This window comes from Urocitellus parryii, chromosome 5 (genome assembly GCF_045843805.1).
Source record: "Urocitellus parryii isolate mUroPar1 chromosome 5, mUroPar1.hap1, whole genome shotgun sequence".
Lineage (NCBI taxonomy): Eukaryota > Metazoa > Chordata > Mammalia > Rodentia > Sciuridae > Urocitellus > Urocitellus parryii.
The window spans coordinates 186,969,063-186,987,743 of NC_135535.1; the positions used below are offsets into that span (position 1 = coordinate 186,969,063).

The 18,681-nt window shown below is 42.0% G+C and overlaps 1 protein-coding gene across 2 annotated transcripts in view; it reads left to right on the top strand.

Annotated features, from left to right (window-relative positions):
- The window catches only part of Pdcd11 (programmed cell death 11), a 44,178-nt gene that overhangs the window by 17,207 nt on the left and 8,290 nt on the right, over positions 1-18,681 (top strand). For both annotated transcript variants that reach the window (XM_026401113.2, XM_026401114.2), the window contains exons 13-25: positions 973-1,224; positions 1,807-1,953; positions 2,465-2,659; positions 3,607-3,777; positions 4,765-4,984; positions 6,147-6,296; positions 6,714-6,829; positions 9,316-9,857; positions 10,663-10,725; positions 13,440-13,548; positions 15,257-15,346; positions 15,551-15,653; positions 16,086-16,263. In XM_026401113.2, coding sequence (XP_026256898.2) covers positions 973-1,224; positions 1,807-1,953; positions 2,465-2,659; positions 3,607-3,777; positions 4,765-4,984; positions 6,147-6,296; positions 6,714-6,829; positions 9,316-9,857; positions 10,663-10,725; positions 13,440-13,548; positions 15,257-15,346; positions 15,551-15,653; positions 16,086-16,263 — 2,336 coding nt within the window. The remainder of the gene's footprint in view (positions 1-972; positions 1,225-1,806; positions 1,954-2,464; positions 2,660-3,606; positions 3,778-4,764; positions 4,985-6,146; positions 6,297-6,713; positions 6,830-9,315; positions 9,858-10,662; positions 10,726-13,439; positions 13,549-15,256; positions 15,347-15,550; positions 15,654-16,085; positions 16,264-18,681) is intronic.

An 18,681-nucleotide genomic window follows, 5' to 3' on the forward strand; every position in this document is an offset into this window, starting at 1 on the left:
TATGTGGGGCTGAGAATCGAACCACGTGCTAGGCGAGTGCTTTACCACTGAGCCACAACCCCAGCCTTCTTATGTGACCTTAATGCCTTCTGGATTTCTGGTAGAGGTGGGACTTGGAACTGGAAAGAATGGTTAGGATTTGGAATATTGTGGAAGAACAAGAGTTGTGTTCCAGCATAGAAATAACCTAGACAAAGCCACAGAAACATGAGTGGTTTTTTTTACAAGATCCTGAATTCCAAGAAAAATTTCATAGAGTTGTGAAGATTAAACATGATAATAAACAGAGCACCTAACTTAGGACCTGCTGTATTCAGGTTCTCAGTGTGAAAGTTTCTGAGGATTTTCAAGCCCAGGATTCTGTGCTTGCTGAGCATGTGCCTACCACTGAGCTATACTCCCAACCTTATATTTTCTTCTTTATTTTGTTATTATTGACTCAACAAAGATAATGACTGTGCATTGGTACAAAATTTTATATAGTAAAATCAAGAAATAAAAATAGAGGAGTTTCTCTGCCCTTAATGAGATTATCTTCTGAGGGGTGAAAGATGATTTCATCAGTCAGTCCTAGTGTAGAGGGAATAAACAATAATGCTAACATGGTAAATTGGTCCTGTCATTCATTTCATTAGACTAGCTGCATAACCTACTAGGCAGGAGCTGAGGTGAGATAGAAGTTACTAGAATACAAGATTCTGGAGGTGCTGTAAAATAATGAGCATTGCTGCATGGCTAGGATGGGTAGTTTTTCATATCTTATGGAAGGAAATACATTTGATGTAGAGATTTATATGTCTTGACGGTCATTCTGCAGGAAGCAGAGAAGATTTGCAACTGAGATTATTAGAGGAGATGAGGTAACAGGTTCTTGGGGAATTGCCCATGGCCTTTGGGTTCACGGGGTTACAGGCACCAGTTCAGCAGCTTTCTTGGTAACAGGTAACTTGAGGACCACCATCTTTCCCCTAGGTTTTGCTTTGTGACCCTGAAGCCAAGAAGCTGGTAATGACCCTGAAGAAAACTCTGGTCACGTCCAAACTGCCTGCCATTACCTGCTATGGCGATGCTAAGCCTGGACTACAGACACATGGCGTCATCATCAGGGTCAAGGACTATGGCTGCATTGTGAAGTTCTACAATGATGTGCAGGGACTGGTGCCCAAGCATGAGCTTAGTGCCCAGTATATCCCTGACCCAGAGAGGGTCTTTTACATTGGCCAGGTACATTTCCCTTGGATAGGATTCTCTACCCTTATGACCTTGTGAACAAAGATTTGAGGGACTAGTAAGTAGGAAGACTACCTTTTACAAAAACATGGAGTAGAGTACAAACAGCTCCTGCACAATAATGTAGTGGTCCTGAGCCAGCTAAATGGAGGAGAAGGGGCGTAGAACATAGATGCCCTTACTGGCTAATTAATGGACCCAGACCCACAACCTGGAAGAAATCAGTCATTACCTATAATGAACCAGTGTCCTTAACATCAGAAATTCTTCTGAAGCTCACTGTCTCCCCAGGGGCATTGCTGTGTAACTAGTAAGTTTAGGTCTGATTAGAAAAAATAATTTTTTAAAACTTAAGGTTGTACCCAAAAAAGTTATTTCTGTCTTCCTTTTCTTCAGAAGGCCGATTTGTGAGGATTCTGTGTCACCTCTGTACATTTCTTCTTTTCACTATATTCTTATGTGATCCAGGGTCTTGATGGGTCTCCCGAGGCTTCTGCAGCACTAGTAGAGGGCACCGTGCTCCTGGGCCTTGAGGCCTGCTGCCTGAGCAGGTAATCATGTGTGCTTTCTCACCAGGTGGTGAAAGTTACAGTGCTAAACTGTGAGCCATCCAAGGAGAGGATGCTTTTATCCTTCAAACTGCTGAGTGATCCAGAGCCCGAGAACGAGAAAGAGAGTGTGGGACATGGTCAGAAGACAGGAAGAGTCGTTAATGTTGGGCAGGTATTTGGACTTCTTCAGACAAGTTATTCTGTTGTTCACTGACAGAGTGGGGAGCCACTAACACGTGAGATACTATGTATAGCTCATGTTGGAGAGAAATCAAGGTAGCTCATGAGAGTCTGAGACCAGAGGAGTTTTTGAGAGAGGACTTCATTTATGTTCTTTTCCTGTGTGCCAGAGTAAATGAGAACTCTTTTGAAAGGAAAGTTTTGTTACAGGTGGCTTCTCAGCAGAGTGCCACTGGTTTGTGAAGGATTATCTTCTCTGGTCACTAGGGCCAGCCTCTTTCCTCTGGAACCTATTGGAGGGATCAGCAAGAAGTGATAGGACCCCACAGATGAGTCCTGAGTTGGTGGTGGGGTGAGGTCTGGAGGAAAGCTTCCTCCCTGCTTCTGGCCTCTCAGAGATTCCTGGCTCTGGAATTTTGTGCCTTTGACTTCTGCCTGATTCTGACTAGGTTTCTGTCTGCTCAAGACAAGTGCTAGAATTTGTCTTTCTATTCCCTGAGCAGGTGGTGGATGTGAAGGTTTTAGAGAAGACCAAAGATGGGCTTCAGGTGGCTGTCCTGCCCCACAACATCCCTGCTTTCCTCCCTACACCTCATTTGTCAGACCATGTTGCCAATGGTCCACTATTGTATCGCTGGCTCCAGGCGGGCGACACCCTTCACCGAGTCCTGTGTCTGAGCCAGAGTGAGAAACATGTTGTATCCTTGACTGGTTCTATGGGGCAGTGGAAGGTGTGTGTGTGGGGGGGTCCTGGGCCTTTGGGTGGAAAATTCTGGACCAAGCTCTACTTAGTTGAAAAGCTCAGGGGGGAAAAGAATCAACCGTTTTATCTTGGATATTGCTCCACAGGGCCAAACTAGTGATGAAGCCTGTGCCTGAAAAGTAAAAGCAGGAGTGAGAAAGGGCTACTCACAGATGGTGTTGATAAGGGTGGAGTAGGCAGAAAGTTTGCCTGGGAGAGTAGGAGTCCAGGGGATCAGGAGGAGTTAATGCACACACAGACCCAGTGGAGCAGCCCCAGTGTCACCTATAGTCTTCTTGGAACATTCAGTGTTTGCCCCTTGGGGGTGGAACAGTTAATAAGGTGCTGCTGTCCTTCTCCTTTTCTCCCTACCACTTTCCTTGGGCACATGGGGCTCATAAATAATCCTTTCAGTGTTTATGTGGTGCACTGAAGGAAGATACTGTCTTTCCACAGAATATAAAATAAGATCATCTTAGAGTGGCAGAAGAGGTTTAGTAGGGTTTGTTGTGAAGATGGGTCAGCAGAGAATCATGCAATGGCTGACCCAACTGCCAGACCTTGGGGATGAGCCGTCCCCTTTTTGGTCCCCTCCAGTAATCTGGAGATGAGCTAATCAGTAAAGGACTAAAATTGATTTTCAAATGTTAGTGTGCATCAGACGTCCCTGGAGGGCTTACTGAAATAGATGGCCAGGCCCCACCCCGCCAGAGTCGCTGATTCATTAGGTGGGTGGTGTTTAAGAACTTGGCTTCTTCTAACCTCTGGGTGATTTTGCTGCTGGTCTGCATACATGAAGACTCGTTGAAGTAGCAGAGGATGTAAGTGAAAAAGAAAAATGGGAGAGTTGGACATTTCTTCTGCTCTTATGAGATCATTCCTTGACAGAGTACCTACCACTAGCTCCTTTGCAGGAAGCCATCCTTGGTTTCCTCAGTAGAAGGTGGTCAGGATCCCAACAGCTTCTCAGAAATCCATACAGGAATGCTGCTTATTGGTTTTGTGAAGAGCATCAAAGACTATGGTGTGTTTGTCCAGTTCCCCTCCGGTCTTAGTGGACTGGCACCCAAAGCTGTAAGTTTAGTTCCACGAATGGGACACCAAGTTCATGGAACGTGAGGGGATGGGAAGGATCAGGATACTTAACTCTTTGAAGAAGTCAAGAGGCATCACTTGAGGTTTGTGGTGGGGTGAGTGGAGCCAAGAGCCTGGCTACACCTTTTACCTGCCATGTGGTCCTGGAGAAAGGACACCTATTGTTCCGTACATGGCAGCATTAGGTGAGTGGGCCGTGGCTCCATTTAGTCTCCAATATGAAGAGGATGTAACTATGTTTACACTCAGCATTTTCAGAGTTGGAAATGGATTTTCCTGAACAACCCCCAGTACCAGTTTTATAGCCTTCTGGGGTTTTGAGAAGTTAAGACACCAGAATATCCTTGAAATTATTATTCCCTCCTATTATTGAATTTTAAACTTTTCATTCAGGAAAGTATCATAGCAGTCCTGTGCTTAGACCTCCATTGTGCCTGCTGAATAAACTGGGACCTAGAGAGGGAAGGGCATTCAGACTAGATTCAGTGTAAGATGACACTGAGCAAATGGCACAGAGCTAATTCCTGCCATAGGTTGTTGATAAATATTTTTTTCTCTTCATTGGTCTCACTTCTAATATTTTATCAAATAAAGTCTAATTGCGTTCCCTGCTAGAAAGTTTTTTTTAAAATGGGAACATGGGGGAGGACCCCAGAAACATGCCTAGAAAGGGCAAGAGGGTCACCAATGGGAGTTGGAGACACACAAATAGCCTTGGTCTCTGGTTTGCTAGTAATGTGCCTTCTCTGCTGCTGGGTGTCCTCTCTGAAGGCTAGGTTGGGCAGCCTGGTTCTCTTCCTATGATTTTATGTATGGGCAGTAGAGCTGTGCTCAGAGAGGGCTGGGTGGAGCTTCCCAGGTCCCCTTTCTCCTTACTCCCCCACCCCATTTTTAGACATATAAAATGGGTTGTCTTAATAGAGGCTTCCTTTATTTTCCCCATTTTCTGCCTACTTTTTCCTTCAGATCATGAGTGATAAGTTTGTAACCAACCCAAGTGATCACTTTGTTGAGGGGCAGACAGTGGTTGCAAAAGTGACCAACGTGGATGAGGAGAAACAGCGGATGCTGCTGTCGCTACGGCTATCAGACTGCACTCTGGGGGAACCAGCCAGCACCAGCCTCCTCCTCCTGAGCCAGTGCCTGGAGGAGCTGCAGGGTGTGCGCAGCCTCATGAGCAACCAAGGTGGGGGCCTCTGGGCCTGTTTGGTGGGGCAGGAAGCAGAGGATGAGGGCTGGGGGGGGGTGCGTTTTGAAAATATACCCATTGTTAGGATAAGTTGTTAGGTTTTCCATAATTCAAAAAAGAAAAAAAAAAAAAGGTAAAACTTTTTTGAGGGAGAGCAGTCTTACTCTTTTACCCAGGCTGCCCTGAACTCCTGGGCTCAAGCAATCCTCTTACCTCAGGCTCCCTTCCCAGTACCTGGGACTACAGCTGCCACCACTGTATCTGGCTTGGCAGACTTTTTTTTAAGAGAGAGAGAGAGAATTTAATATTTATTTTTTAGTTTTCGGCCGACACAACATCTTTGTTTGTATGTAGTGCTGAGGATCGAACCCGGGCCACACGCATGCCAGGCGAGCGCGCTACCGCTTGAACCACATCCCCAGCCCAACTTTTTTTTTTTTTTTTTTTTTAATATTTATTTTTTAGTTCTCGGCGGACACAACATCTTTGTTTGTATGTGGTGCTGAGGATCGAACCCGGGCCGCAGCGCGCTACCTCTTGAGCCACATCCCCATCCCCCCCTTTTTTTTTTTTAATGCAAGTATGACCTGCATTAAAGTACACAAATCATTAAATGCATAGCCTAGTAAATATATATGAAATGAACACCTCTGTTGCCACCCAGATTAAGATAAAGGTCATTATGAAAATCTCAGAAGTGCCCTTTGCCCCTCTGCCAATTGGAATAAAAATTTCCCTTAGTTTTATGGCCTTGGGTTTGCATTTGTTATGAGTTTACTCACCTTTATTTTTCATTCCTTTATTCAGCAAATATATAGTGGATGATAAAAGGTCCCTCTTAGACTTTGAGCCATTATGTAAAATTAATTGCATTAGACCTGAAAGGATAGATTGAAAATTTAGAAGCCAAAGGAAATCCTGTGTTCCTGGTATTTGTTGGCTGATTTCACAAATTATGGCCAGGTAGGATTAGCAAGTAGCCCAGGTCTGTCTGTCACAAGAACTTTCCTAGATTCTGGACATTTTTGTAAAACCACCTTGTTAGTGGTGCAAGTTTCCACTGCCCTCCTTGGTTGGTGACAGCACACTTTTAGAGGAAAAAAACCAGCGAGTGTTATTTCATCTAACTAATCCCTGCTTCCTTTTGGGCATTTGGCAGACTCTGTGTTGATCCAGACTGTGGCTGAGATGACCCCAGGAATGGTCCTTGACTTATTGGTGCAGGAAGTGTTGGAAGATGGCTCTGTTGTGTTCAGCGGGGGTCCAGTGCCTGACCTGGTCTTGAGAGCCAGCAGGTATCATCGGGCAGGTGAATGCATTGTTTGCTCATTGTGGTTTGTTGATATGATCCTGTGCCAGTTGTTCCTCTGCTGGCTATAGCATTTCCAAATAGATAATGGTCAAGTGGAGTTGTTCCATCTGAAGCTTTTGGCATGCCTAGTTGTGTGAATGCAAATTAAGATAACAGCATGCTAAAGAAGGGTTAGGTATTAATCCTTTCTTATAACTGAATAAATCTAGATTTATATGTATCAGTTGCAGAAATTAAAGTCCACCTGAACTTTAACTATGCAGGTCGAACACCTTGGTTTACTTAATTGTTGTCCATAATAAACCCAGGAGATATGTCTTTGCTGTTTTGGGTTGAAGGGTCCCAGGAGAGGTACTGTCCTCTATGCACCCTGTTTTAAGGGAATGATCATCCTTGTTTTATTCTATACTGTAGGTCAGGAAGTAGAATCTGGCCAGAAAAAGAAGGTTGTAATCCTCAATGTTGATATGTTGAAGTTGGAGGTGCATGTTTCCCTTTGTCAGGAGTTGGTGAATAGGAAATCTAAAAAGGTAAGCTATACCTGACTTCATTTCTTTTTTTTTTTTTTTTTTTTGCGGGGCGGGGGGTGTACCGGGATTGAATCCAGGGGCATTTACCATTGAACTTTTTCCCCAGCCCTTTTTTATATTTTTTTAGAGACAGGGTCTCACTGAGTTGCTTAGGGTTTTCTTAAGTTGCTGAGGCTAGCTTTGAACTCACAGTCCTCCTGCCTTAGCCTCTCAAGCTGCTGGGATTACAGGCATGTACCACGAGCCCCTACCTTGATTTGTTCTATGGAAGCCTCATAGACTTGTAGCTCAAGGGGTTATAATACAGGCACCTGACTGGGTGCCTGAATCTGTCTAGGACATGTCTGAATTTTTTTTTTTTTTTTTTAAACATGGGTCTTTATTTTATTCATTTATTTAAATGTTGTGCTGAGACTCGAACCCAGGGCCTCACACATGCTAGGCAAGTGCTCTGTCACAACTCCAGCCTCTGATTTTTTTTTAATATTTATTTTTTAGTTGTTTGACACAAATACCTTTATTTTATTTATTTATTTTTATGTGGTGCTGAGGATCAAACCTAGGGCCTTGCACGTCGTGCTAGGTGAATGCTCTACTGCTGAGCCACAACCCCAACCCCCTGATTTTTTTTTTTAATATTTTAGTTGTAGTTGGACACAATACCTTTATTTTATTTGTTTATTTTTGTGTAGTGTTGGGGATTGAACCCAGTGCCTCACGCATGATAGGCAAGTGTTCTACCACTGAGCCACAACCCCAGCCCAACATGTCTGATTTTGACCTCTTATCCCGGTGAGGTTAAGAGGACTAACTTTCACTGAAGTTCAGGTAATAAATTACATGGTCACCCTATCTTTAGGGCCACGTGGATAATGTAGATGAGTGAATAGGTCATGTGAATCAGGGAGTATAGGGCTAAGACCCTGACAGATGAGAATATATACCTACCCATACCAGAGGGGTTTCCAGGTGGGAATATCTGTGTCTAACGCCTTGATTTTTATTTTTTTTTTAATGTTTATTTTTAGTTGTAGTTGGACACAATACCTTTATTTTATTTATTTATTTTTATATGGTGCTGAGGATCGGACTCAGGGCCTTGCATGTGCTAGTCAAGCACTTTACTGCTGAGCCACAACCCCAGCCCTAATGCCTTGATTTTTTTTTTTAATTTTTATTTTTTTTTTTAGTTATTGGCAGACACAACATCTTTTATTGTATGTGGTGCTGAGGATCGAACCCGGGCCTCACGCATGCCAGGCGAGTGCGCTACCGCTTGAGCCACATCCCCAGCCCGAAATGCCTTGATTTTTAAGAGATGACAGAATTTGGATTTTTGTTTGAATGAATGTAGAAAATGTTGGAAACTAATTTGATTTTTACGAAACATTGTATGAACCAAACAAAACAGGTCTGGTTGGTTCTAACCTCCAGGCTGCACATCCTCACTCCTGGTGTGCCTCTTATGCTATGCTTTTGTGTGATGTAAAAAAAGTATTTGAGGAAAATCTGAAAATTAGTAGCATTTTCTTCTGGTGACAGATGAGCAGGTTGAATATTTTTTATTCAAAAGTCTTGGAACCAGTTCAGAGTTCAGTTTTTCAGATTGGAATATTTTCAGTAGTTGAGTACTGATACAATTCAAAAGGTTTTGGATTTTAGAGCATTTTGGGTTTTCGATTTTCTGATTAGGAATGTGCAACCCATATTTATTTGGTCTTCATCCTAAGTACTTATTAAGCACCTAATTGCATGAAGTATGGATTAAAATTACCTAAATATAATCCTTGACCTTGAGTTACTTATAGTTTTAAAACTTTAGGAGAGACAAAGGGAGAACAGAAAGCAATACTATGGTACTGGGGGATTGAAACCAGGGGCATTTAACCATTGAGCTAAGTCCCCAGCCCTTTTAATTTTTTTTTTTATTTTGAGACAGGGTCTTGCTGAGTTGCTTAGAGTCTTACCAAGTTGCTGATGCTGATCTCAAACTTGAGATCCTCCTGCTTCAGCCTCCTGAGTCACAACTGGGATTTTGAGAAAAGTCAGGTTGGGTGCCTTGTGCATGATGATGATCTCTTCTTAATGATACTGGCTGAATGGTGGAAGTAGTGAACATATTGGTAGGAGAGTCACAGGATTGAGAGGACCCACCATGTCTTAAGGCCAAAGAGCCACCAAGAGATCACCTGGCTGTGCATCAGAATTGTCTAAATAACTTCTAAATTTCAGAACTAACTAGTTCTAGGATAGGGCCAAGAAATCTGAATTCAAAACAGAAATTAAGTCCAGGTGACTCTGATGAAGTTCCATGAGTTGTGTTCAGATTGGGAAAGCTGGTTCTGCGGAGGGAAAATTAGTTGGTTACAGCTTAGTTCTCTGGATGCCAGAAGGTTTCTCCAATCTCACCCTGCCTGGTGAGGCCAAGAACAAGTGATGCTGCTGGGTAAGGAGAGCAGGGATGATTGCTTTCTTCTCTCTTCCAGCTGAAGAAAGGCAGCAAACACCAGGCCATCGTGCAACACCTGGAGGAGTCCTTTGCTGTGGCCTCCTTAGTGGAGACTGGCCACCTGGTAGCTTTCTCCCTGACCTCTCACCTCAATGACACCTTCCGCTTTGACTCAGAGAAATTGCAGGTGGGACAGGGTGTCTGCCTAACCCTCAAGACCACAGAACCAGGAGTAACAGGTCTTCTTCTGGCTGTTGAGGGGCCAGCTGCCAAAAGGACCATGAGAGAGACCCGGAAGGATTCTGAGACAGTTGATGAGGATGAGGAGGGGGATCCATCTCTGACTGTAGGGACTAAAAAGAAGCACACCTTTGTTATTGGGGACATTGTCACTGGAAATGTCAAGTCTGTTAAGCCCACTCATGTGGTTGTGACTCTGGAAGATGGCATTGTTGGCTGTATCCATGCGTCCCATATCTTGGATGATGTTCCAGTGGGCACCTCTCCTACTACCAAGCTGAAAGTTGGGAAGACAATCACAGCCCGAGTGATTGGTGGACGAGATGTGAAGACTTTTAAGTATGGAGGCTTTGAGGGATGGGCTGGCTTTGAGGGGAAGTTGTCATAATATGTGGGGAATATAGGCAGATTTCAAAAAGTTGCATGTAAATCAGATTCTCTAAAGAACCCTTTAGCACGATATCTTACAAAAATAGGGAGTGGTGGTGAAGAGTGTGGGTTTTAAGTCAGATTCTGGGTTTGAATTCCAGATTGACCATACCCAGGTGCTAGTAATTACTTAATTCTCTGAATTTTATTTCCTTGATTTGTAAAGTGAGAGTAATTGTAGTGATTACCTTGTAGGGCTGTGGGGAAGACTGAGAGAACATGTATGGTGTGTGCCTAGTAGGCTGCATGGCTAATGGCTCTTGCTCAGTATACATCAGCAGTTGTCATAATCCATCCTCCACTTCACACCTTAATTACACTCACTTTAAATCTGTTATATGTTGTTCTAATGGGAATCTATGCTATAACAAGAAAAGTCAAAAAAGAGTTCAAAGTCTGCTTGTAAATTTCAGGAATTAAGTGGATCTTCAGTAAGTCATATATCCTTTTTAGGCCTCAGTTTCCTTGTTTCTAGAATAAAGGAGTTAGGAATGTTCTTTTCAGTCCTAAAAGATGAGACAAACCAGCTCCTCATCATTTACTGCAAGGGATGAGAGTGGACACATTCCTCTCAGACTGACACATTTACATCCATGGTGGTACAGGAGGTTGGTGGCTTAGGTGTGGTTTGTAGTGGAGTAGATAGAAGTCCTGATTTCCAGATCACCAAGTTCCAGAGAATAAGAGAAGTGATTTGATTTGTTTGTTTCTCTAGGTTTCTCCCAATCAGTCATCCCAGATTTGTTCGAACTATCCTGGAGCTGAGTGTTCGGCCAAGGTGAGGGGGATCCTAGTGGCACAGTCCTATTACGGAAAGAGATTTGAACTTTGGAATCAGGAATCCTAAGTTTTCATCTTGATTCTGTATTATTTTGCCTCATTGATGAGAAAGGCTGTGAAGGGAGGCTGAGGCAGGAAGAATGCAAGGTTGAGGCCAGCCTCAGAAGCTTAGTGAGACTGTCTCAAAAAATTAAAAGGGCTGGGGATGTAGCTCAGTGATAGAATGCATGTTTAGTGGGGCCGAGGTCATGGCTCAGCAGTGGAGTGGTAGAGTACTCGCCTGGCACATGAGCACCACATAAAAATAAATAAAATAAAGGCATGGTGTCCAACTATAACTAAAAAATTTTTAAAAAGAATGCATGTTTAGCATGTGCCTCAGCCTCCCTGGGGGAGCCGTTCAGGTTGCCATATGCCCCTGGGGCTATTACAGAAGGAACTCTAAAGCAATTTCCAAAGAGGAAGGTCTGGTCAGCATCTTGAAGGGATCAGCAAAGGAAGCTAATACTTCTGAGAGGCCTTGTGCCTGACATAATGGAAACAGTCCTGGGACATTGAGTTCCAGATGCTGACCATACTTTTGGAATTTTAAGAGTCAGGTCTGTGGTTCTAAAATAATGAGATTTGATGAATGAACCACACTTCTATTTGCTTATTTCTTGGTTTCCTTAGTTTTTTAGATTTTGATTCTGTCCACTCCAGTCTTTGTTGTGAAATTAAAGAGACTTCATCATGTTAATGGTTTTAGTCTTTACATCTTCACCTGAGTTGTGATGTCATATTTTAATTGGACCCATAATTAGTATTGAAGTCAAATAGTTTATTAAAACTGAAGGTGGTTGTCTTAAATTAATAGATACTGCCAGGGATAATTTAATGAACTCTGTGGGAAGACTCACTGTGGTCCTGAGAGTGCCTGTTGCCTGTCATCATTACTGCTGTCATTGGTCTACCCTCCTATCCTGGGAGACTGTGGTATAAACCAGAGTGGCAGTTCCTGGCTGTGGCAAAGCAAGCCAAGCCAGAACATGAATAGATTTATTAAAGAGGTGGGAAATGCAGAGATATAATAACAGATAGACAAATCCCAGGACTTCTCGCTCCTCCAGGCAGCTGTGTTGTATTGTGACTTATTTTAATCTCAGGGGCCCTGATAAACATGGTATGAACATTATATGATATTTTTCTCATGCTTACATTTTATTTATTTTGGTACTAAAGATTGAACCCAGAGCACTCTACCACTGGAGCCACTTATCTAGTCCTTTCTATTGTTGTATTTTATTCATTTTTATGTAGTGCCAGGGGTTGAACCCAGTGCCTCACATGCTAGGCAAGTGCTCTGCCACTAAGCTACAGTCCCAGCCTTTATCTTTTGAGACATGGTCCCACTAAGTGAGGGCCTCACTGAGTTGTTGAGGCTGACCTCGGACTTGTGATCCTCCTGCATCAGCTTCCTGAGTTGCTGGGATTAAAGGTGTGCCCCACTACAACCCAGCCCTGTGTTATGTTTTAAAATAAATATTTGGAAATCGGGATGAAAAACATTTAATTGATTATTTTTTATCAGTTTACATGAATTTTCTTTTTTTTTATATTAAGAGAGAGTGAGAGAGGAGAGAGAGAGAGAGAGAGAGAGAATTTTTAATATTTATTTTTTAGTTCTCGGCGGACACAACATCTTTGTTGGTATGTGGTGCTGAGGATCGAACCCGGGCCGTACGCATGCCAGGCTAGCGCGCTACCACTTGAGCCACATCCCCAGCCCTATGAATTTTCATTTGCTTTATTTCATTCACTGTTTTTGATATCTATCCATTTTTGTGACTATAGATAAAATAGTAACCTGTCCTGTGATTGTGCCAAATTGTACAGATTCTCAAACTAATGGATGACATTTGGGGCTGTTTACAATTTTTCTCTAAATTATATAAAAATATTAAAAATTATACCATAGTGAACTTACTGTAATGGACGTACACGTAAGTATTTCTCTTAGGTGGAATTAGTGGGTCACAGGATATGTGCCTTGCAACTTTAGTGTAGGAAGGTACTATTTTCAACCAGCACTTGTAATCATGTTTTGCATTTTTGCCAGCATTACTTGTACCATTTTATTGATGAGGTTTTTTTTTTGGTTGTTGTTGTTTAAGAAATTATTTGAAAAGTAGGGGTAGTACTTCGTTATTTTGGGGGAGGGAAAATGATTTTTGGACTGGTAACTTTCATATCCCATGACTTTTTTGCTTTTCTGAAGAAAATAGAGGAGGGGCTAGCAGAGGGTCCAAGTTCTGGTTTTGAGTCAAGCCTTGACTTTAGCTCCTGTTTCAATAATGTACAACAGGCTTAATATCTACCCTGCCTAATTCATTATGAGATTGTTGTTAAGTTCTGTGAAGTTATTTGTGGAAGCAGTTCTGCAAATTGTAAAGCAAAAGCTAAAGTACTATGAAAGAAGTAAAGCATTTTTATTTCCTAATTTTACAGAAATTGTTATAGTCTGGTTCATGCCTACATGAATGACATAGAAAAGATTAACCCTGGGTCAGTATTGTGAGGATTTCCCTTTAAGGAGAGAAATCAGCCATAGAGGGTAGATAAGAGTAGGGTAATCCTCTACAATTAGTTCACAGCCAATTAGGGGAGATGGTTTCAAACTAGAAGCCTCACCTAGAGGTTGTTTTATGTTTTCCATTGTCTTTCTGCAAACAGTGAGCTGGAGGAGGATGGCCACACTGCTCTTAACACTTATTCTGCCAGTCCCATGGAGAAGATTAAGCAGTATCATGCTGGTCAGATCGTGACTTGCTTCTTAAAGAGGGTGAGTAGTTGCTGCCCTGCAATGTGAGGTGGTATGTCTTTCAGAAAAGAAAGGGTGGGGGGGCGTGAAAGCTGGAGACTTAGGCCATTAGGACTGGGCATTTGGTTCTGTGTTTGCTAGCTACCATGCTGAGCTTGTGAGAGATGACATGTGGCCTCTGCTCCTAGAAAACCTCTGATTTGATCAGGGAGGTAAATTATATTTTTTAAATCAAGTATCAAGTCTTTTGCAGTTCACCATGTTTATTATAGATTAATTGTATAAATGGAGACAAAAATAGACCATAGGGCAAGATTTGAAATAAGTATAATACTAGGTTTATAGTCTTGCGTTTCATTAAGTTCACCAGTAGTACAAAACAATATATAATCAGGTGCCAGGTTATGTGTTCTTTTTTTTTTTTGGTGATGCTGGGAATTGAACCCAGGGCCTTGTGCATGTGAGGAAAGCACTCCACCAATTGAGCCAAATCCCCAGTCCCAGGTTGTGCATAGTGGCTTCTTGTTTTATTGTATTGACTTGAACCTTGGGGTCTGTGTTTATGGCAGAACACTATAAACAATGAATAATCAAATCTAACCCCAAGTGCAATAGGAGTTTCAAAAAGGAGAGATCATAACCATACCCATTAGAGCCTATCAACAGAGGAAATTGGACTGGCCTTGAATTTTAGGGGTACCTCTTCTTAGTTGCCAGAACCTCTTCCATAAACATCTGAGCATGTCAGTGATGCTTGATCTCTTTAGTTATCTACTACCTATAGATGTCCATAAACCCTGGATGCCTTTACAATAGAGTATAAAGCTCTTCCTGAGCTAACCTTAGGCACCTGTGTACCTGTCTCTCTGAAAACTCCCGGTCTTTTTCCTTCCTGTACACATCATGGTTTCTATACCTTGAGTACTCTATTCCTATTGCTTACTACCCTTCAGGGTTCAGCACAGAGCCCCTTTCCTGATTACTCATTATCAGTACTCCTGTAGTGTTTTGTACTCTCTGTATGTTGCTTATGGCTCTGTTATTTACATATTCTTTCAACTTACTGCTTAGACCACAGTTTCCTCAAAGGCAGCACCTGGCTTGTATTTACCATAATGCTTTGTTCATAGTGGCTTCTTGTTTTATTGTATTGACTTGAACCTTGAGGTCTTTGTTTATGGCAGAACACTATAAACAGTGAAGAATCAAATCTAAATTGATCTATAAATAAGATGTTGGGGGTTGAGGATATAGCTTAGTTGGTAGAGTGCTTGCCTTGCAAGCACAGGGCCCTGGGTTCAATCCCCAACACCACACACACACACACATAAAAAAAAAAAAAAAAGCACTAAATAAGATGGTGGCCCATGGAGATGATGAACAATCAACAATCAGTGGGCATAGTCAATCATGCAGGAGGGTAGAGAGGCTGGTAGGATTGATCCTGATGCATGAAGACATCTTTGAGGTCCTTATTTGCCTCAAATGAGAAGTTGAGGAGGGATACATGTTCTGCCAGACTAACCAAGGCTGTGGTAGGCTCTGGATGAAGCCTGTGAGAAGTGGAGATTGGTTCAGGCTAGTGGGGTGGAGGGCTGGACTCCTGTCCCTTGGAAAAGTGTGGGATTAAGACTTTTTCAGGCTTATGGTTTTATGAGAGTATGTTAATAGGGGAGAGAAGGGATGATTGTATTTATTCTATCTCATAGCTCCTGTTTTTTTTCCCCAGTATAATGTGGTTAAGAAATGGCTTGAGGTGGAGATTGCACCAGATATCCGGGGGAGAATTCCCTTGTTGCTCACTTCTCTTAGCTTCAAGGTCAGTGTGCATTAGATCTCTGGAAAGGAGGCCCAGGCTCCTGAAGCTTGACTGTCTGATGTGTGTTCCCAGTGGGTACAAAGAATTCTGTACTTACTTAGGGATTGGTTTGGGAGGTGTTTACTGTGGATATTTAAATGTTAGGGTTTTGGATAAATGACAGGCATTTCTTGAAGCATCAGAAGAATTTTTTTATCCTTCTAGGTTCTGAAACATCCAGATAAGAAGTTCCAGATTGGACAGGCCTTGAGGGCCACCGTGGTTGGCCCAGACTCCTCCAAGGCCTTCTTGTGTCTCTCACTCATAGGTATGGGAATGAAAGGGTGCCTGGCCGTGGAAGGGAAGGGAAGCAAGGGGCAAGAAAGGGGAGAAGAAGGGAGGGGAAGGCATCTTCAGTTACTGCCCAGGTTGAAGGATGCCTTCAGAGTTGGAATCTGCGTAAAGCCAAGTATGATTTGTTCTGGGAAGTTTTTCTCTTGGCGCTTTTCTCTCTGGGCTGTTTCTTTACCACTGTCAGAGTACCTTTACTTACAGTTATTATTTCAGGTCCCTCAGAAAGAGTTGTCCACCATATAGTTCTGGGATTCTTGCTACATGGTGTTGTGAGCTAGGTCTTTGTGATCCTTCTGGTCTGTTCAGCATGGATGCCCCAGGTCTGGGCAGCCTCCACCTCTCCCAGCCTGTGGTAGAAGAGTATTCCAGTGTTTTCTTCCCTCAATCTGGTTCCTTCTCCCACCAGGTCCTCACAAGCTTGAGAAAGGAGATGTGGCCATGGGCCGAGTGGTGAAGGTAACACCTAATAAAGGGCTGACTGTCTCTTTCCCCTTTGGGAGGATGGGAAGAGTCAGCATATTTCACGTTAGTGACTCCTACTCTGAGATGCCCCTGAAGGACTTCATTCCCCAGAAAGTTGTCAGGTATGCCATGTTTCCTTCCTCTTTTTGCCTTCTGTGGAATTGCTGGATTTTTTTTCTTTTGTAGAAGTAATCCATGATTTGATACTGAAAATAAAACAAGTATATAAAAAATTAAAAATGTGAATTTCTATCACTTCTCTGTATCCATCAGTTTTTACCATTATACACACATGTACATATAATTTTCCTTTCTATAGTAGAAATTTTCCTTGGAGCAGTTTATCACAGACTTCTTATTTTTAAAAAAATTTATTTTTTAGTTGTAGTTGGACACAATACCTTTATTTTATTTATTTATTTTTATGTGGTGCTGAGGATCAAACCCAGGGCCTTACACCTGCTAGGTGAGTGCTCTGCTACTGAGCCACAACCCATCCCCTCTGTTACCTTATTTTTAATATTTGTTTACCCATTTCTTATCAAAATTTATCTAACCAGAGCTGGGGGTGTGGTGGTACATGCCTGCAATCCCAGGCACTTGGGAGACTGAGGCAGAAGGATCAAAAGTTCAAAGCCAGCCTCAGTAACTTGGCAAGACCTGTCTCTAAATAAAATATTAAAAAGGGGTGGGGGGCATGCTCAGTGGTTAAGCACCCCTGGGTTCAATCTCCAGTACCCAAAGCGGGGAAAATTATCTAATCTGGTCTCTGATAAGCCATAATGTTAAGGTGAATATCTTTGTATATATGTTTTGGATACTAGAGCAAGTATACCTTGGAAATAAATTTCTAGATGTGAAAATAATGGATCAAATGTCATTATGCATTTTGCCAAATTACCCTCCAAAAAGATTATGCTAGCTTATTTCCCCATTAACAGTATGCAGCATATGATTCTTTCTCACATCCCTACAAACACTGGATATTCTTGGATCTTCCTTCCTTCCTTCCTTTTCTTTCTTTCTTTTTCTGTTTGTCTTTCTGTCTGCCTACCTTCCTTTCCTTTCCTTTCCCTCCCTCCTTCACTCCCTCCCTCCCCTCTCTCTTTCTTTCTCTTCCTCCTTCTTTCCTTCTTTCCTTCCTTCTCTCCTTTTCTTCTCCCTCCTTCCCTCCCTTCCTTCCTTCTTTTCTTCCTTCCTTCCCTCTCCTCCCTCCTTTCCTATCCAGGACCTCACACATGCCAGGCTAGATCTCTATCACTGAGCTACTTTTCCAACCTTTTTAATTTTTTATTTCAAGATAGAGTCTTGCTAAGTTGCTAGGTTCAGGCTATCCTCAAAGTTGAAATTCTTCTGCCTCAGCCTCCTGAGTTGCTGGGATTATAAGTGTGTGGTGTATGCCACTGTACCCAGAATCCTGGGTATTTTTAATTTTTATCATAGCCATTGGTTAAGCAGAAATGGATGTCTCAAAAAAAAAAAAAAGTATTGCTGTGAATCTCAAAGCAAAAACTATGATGATGATAAAAAATAGTATAGCAGACACATGGGTGTCTCCTTTTAATTTGCATTTTTCATATTATTCATTTTTATTGACTATTTTACATTTGTTCTGATTTGCCTGTCCAAGTCACTTGCTCATTTTTATTTGATACATATTCTTAATTTGAAATAACTGATCCATAGGTGTTTTCTATAAATGTATAGTAAGCTTTTGGGGTTGGGTAGAAGGGGCTTTATTTATCAACTATTTCATGTGCCCTAAAATGAACCTACCTCATTTAGAGTTTAAGACTATTTTATAGCTTGAATATATACTGGTGTTGAAAGGGTAGGTTTTAGCTTAATATAATAAAGTTGGCTAGTAGTTAGAACAGAGCCCTTCAGGAGGCAGAGACTGGAGAATATTCATTGCCCTCTCTCATCTCAAGTATCCAGTCACTAGTACCTCCTAAATTTTCAACGACCTATCAGATCTAACAACACAGAAATAACCAGGGCTTGGGAAAATAAAAAAAAAGAATAAGTCTCAGAGACCTCCAGAGCCCTCTCTGGTTTGTTTCTTGAGACTTACAAAAATGAGGGTGAATTTTTAATAGTGTATTTATTTTAAATATTTTTTGTGACAGCCAGACTGCTGAGTAGCATTAAGTTGCAGTTTCATTTGTCAGATGAGAGTAACAAATTACTTGCTTAAGGTTAGGTGATCTCTTGAGACCTTTCTAGTTCTGAGGGCCCTGATGCCTATTATAAAAAGCAGATATCAAACTGTGGGAAAAATTTGGATTGTATTATTGCTGAGATCTTTTTTACTTCTTACCACTTAGGATTACAAACAAATTGCCATTTTGGATGAAATAGTTTATAAACACAAGAGTCAACCTTGCTTTCCCATCAAAACCTTCCCTGCTCAGGTTTTACTGATCCACTACTTCTGAACTGCTATTTGTATCTTCAGTAGATCTTTCCTTGGTTGTGGTCTCTTGTGGTTAATCTGTCTTGTCTGTCTCTCTCTCACACTGTCCTAAGATCAGACACTC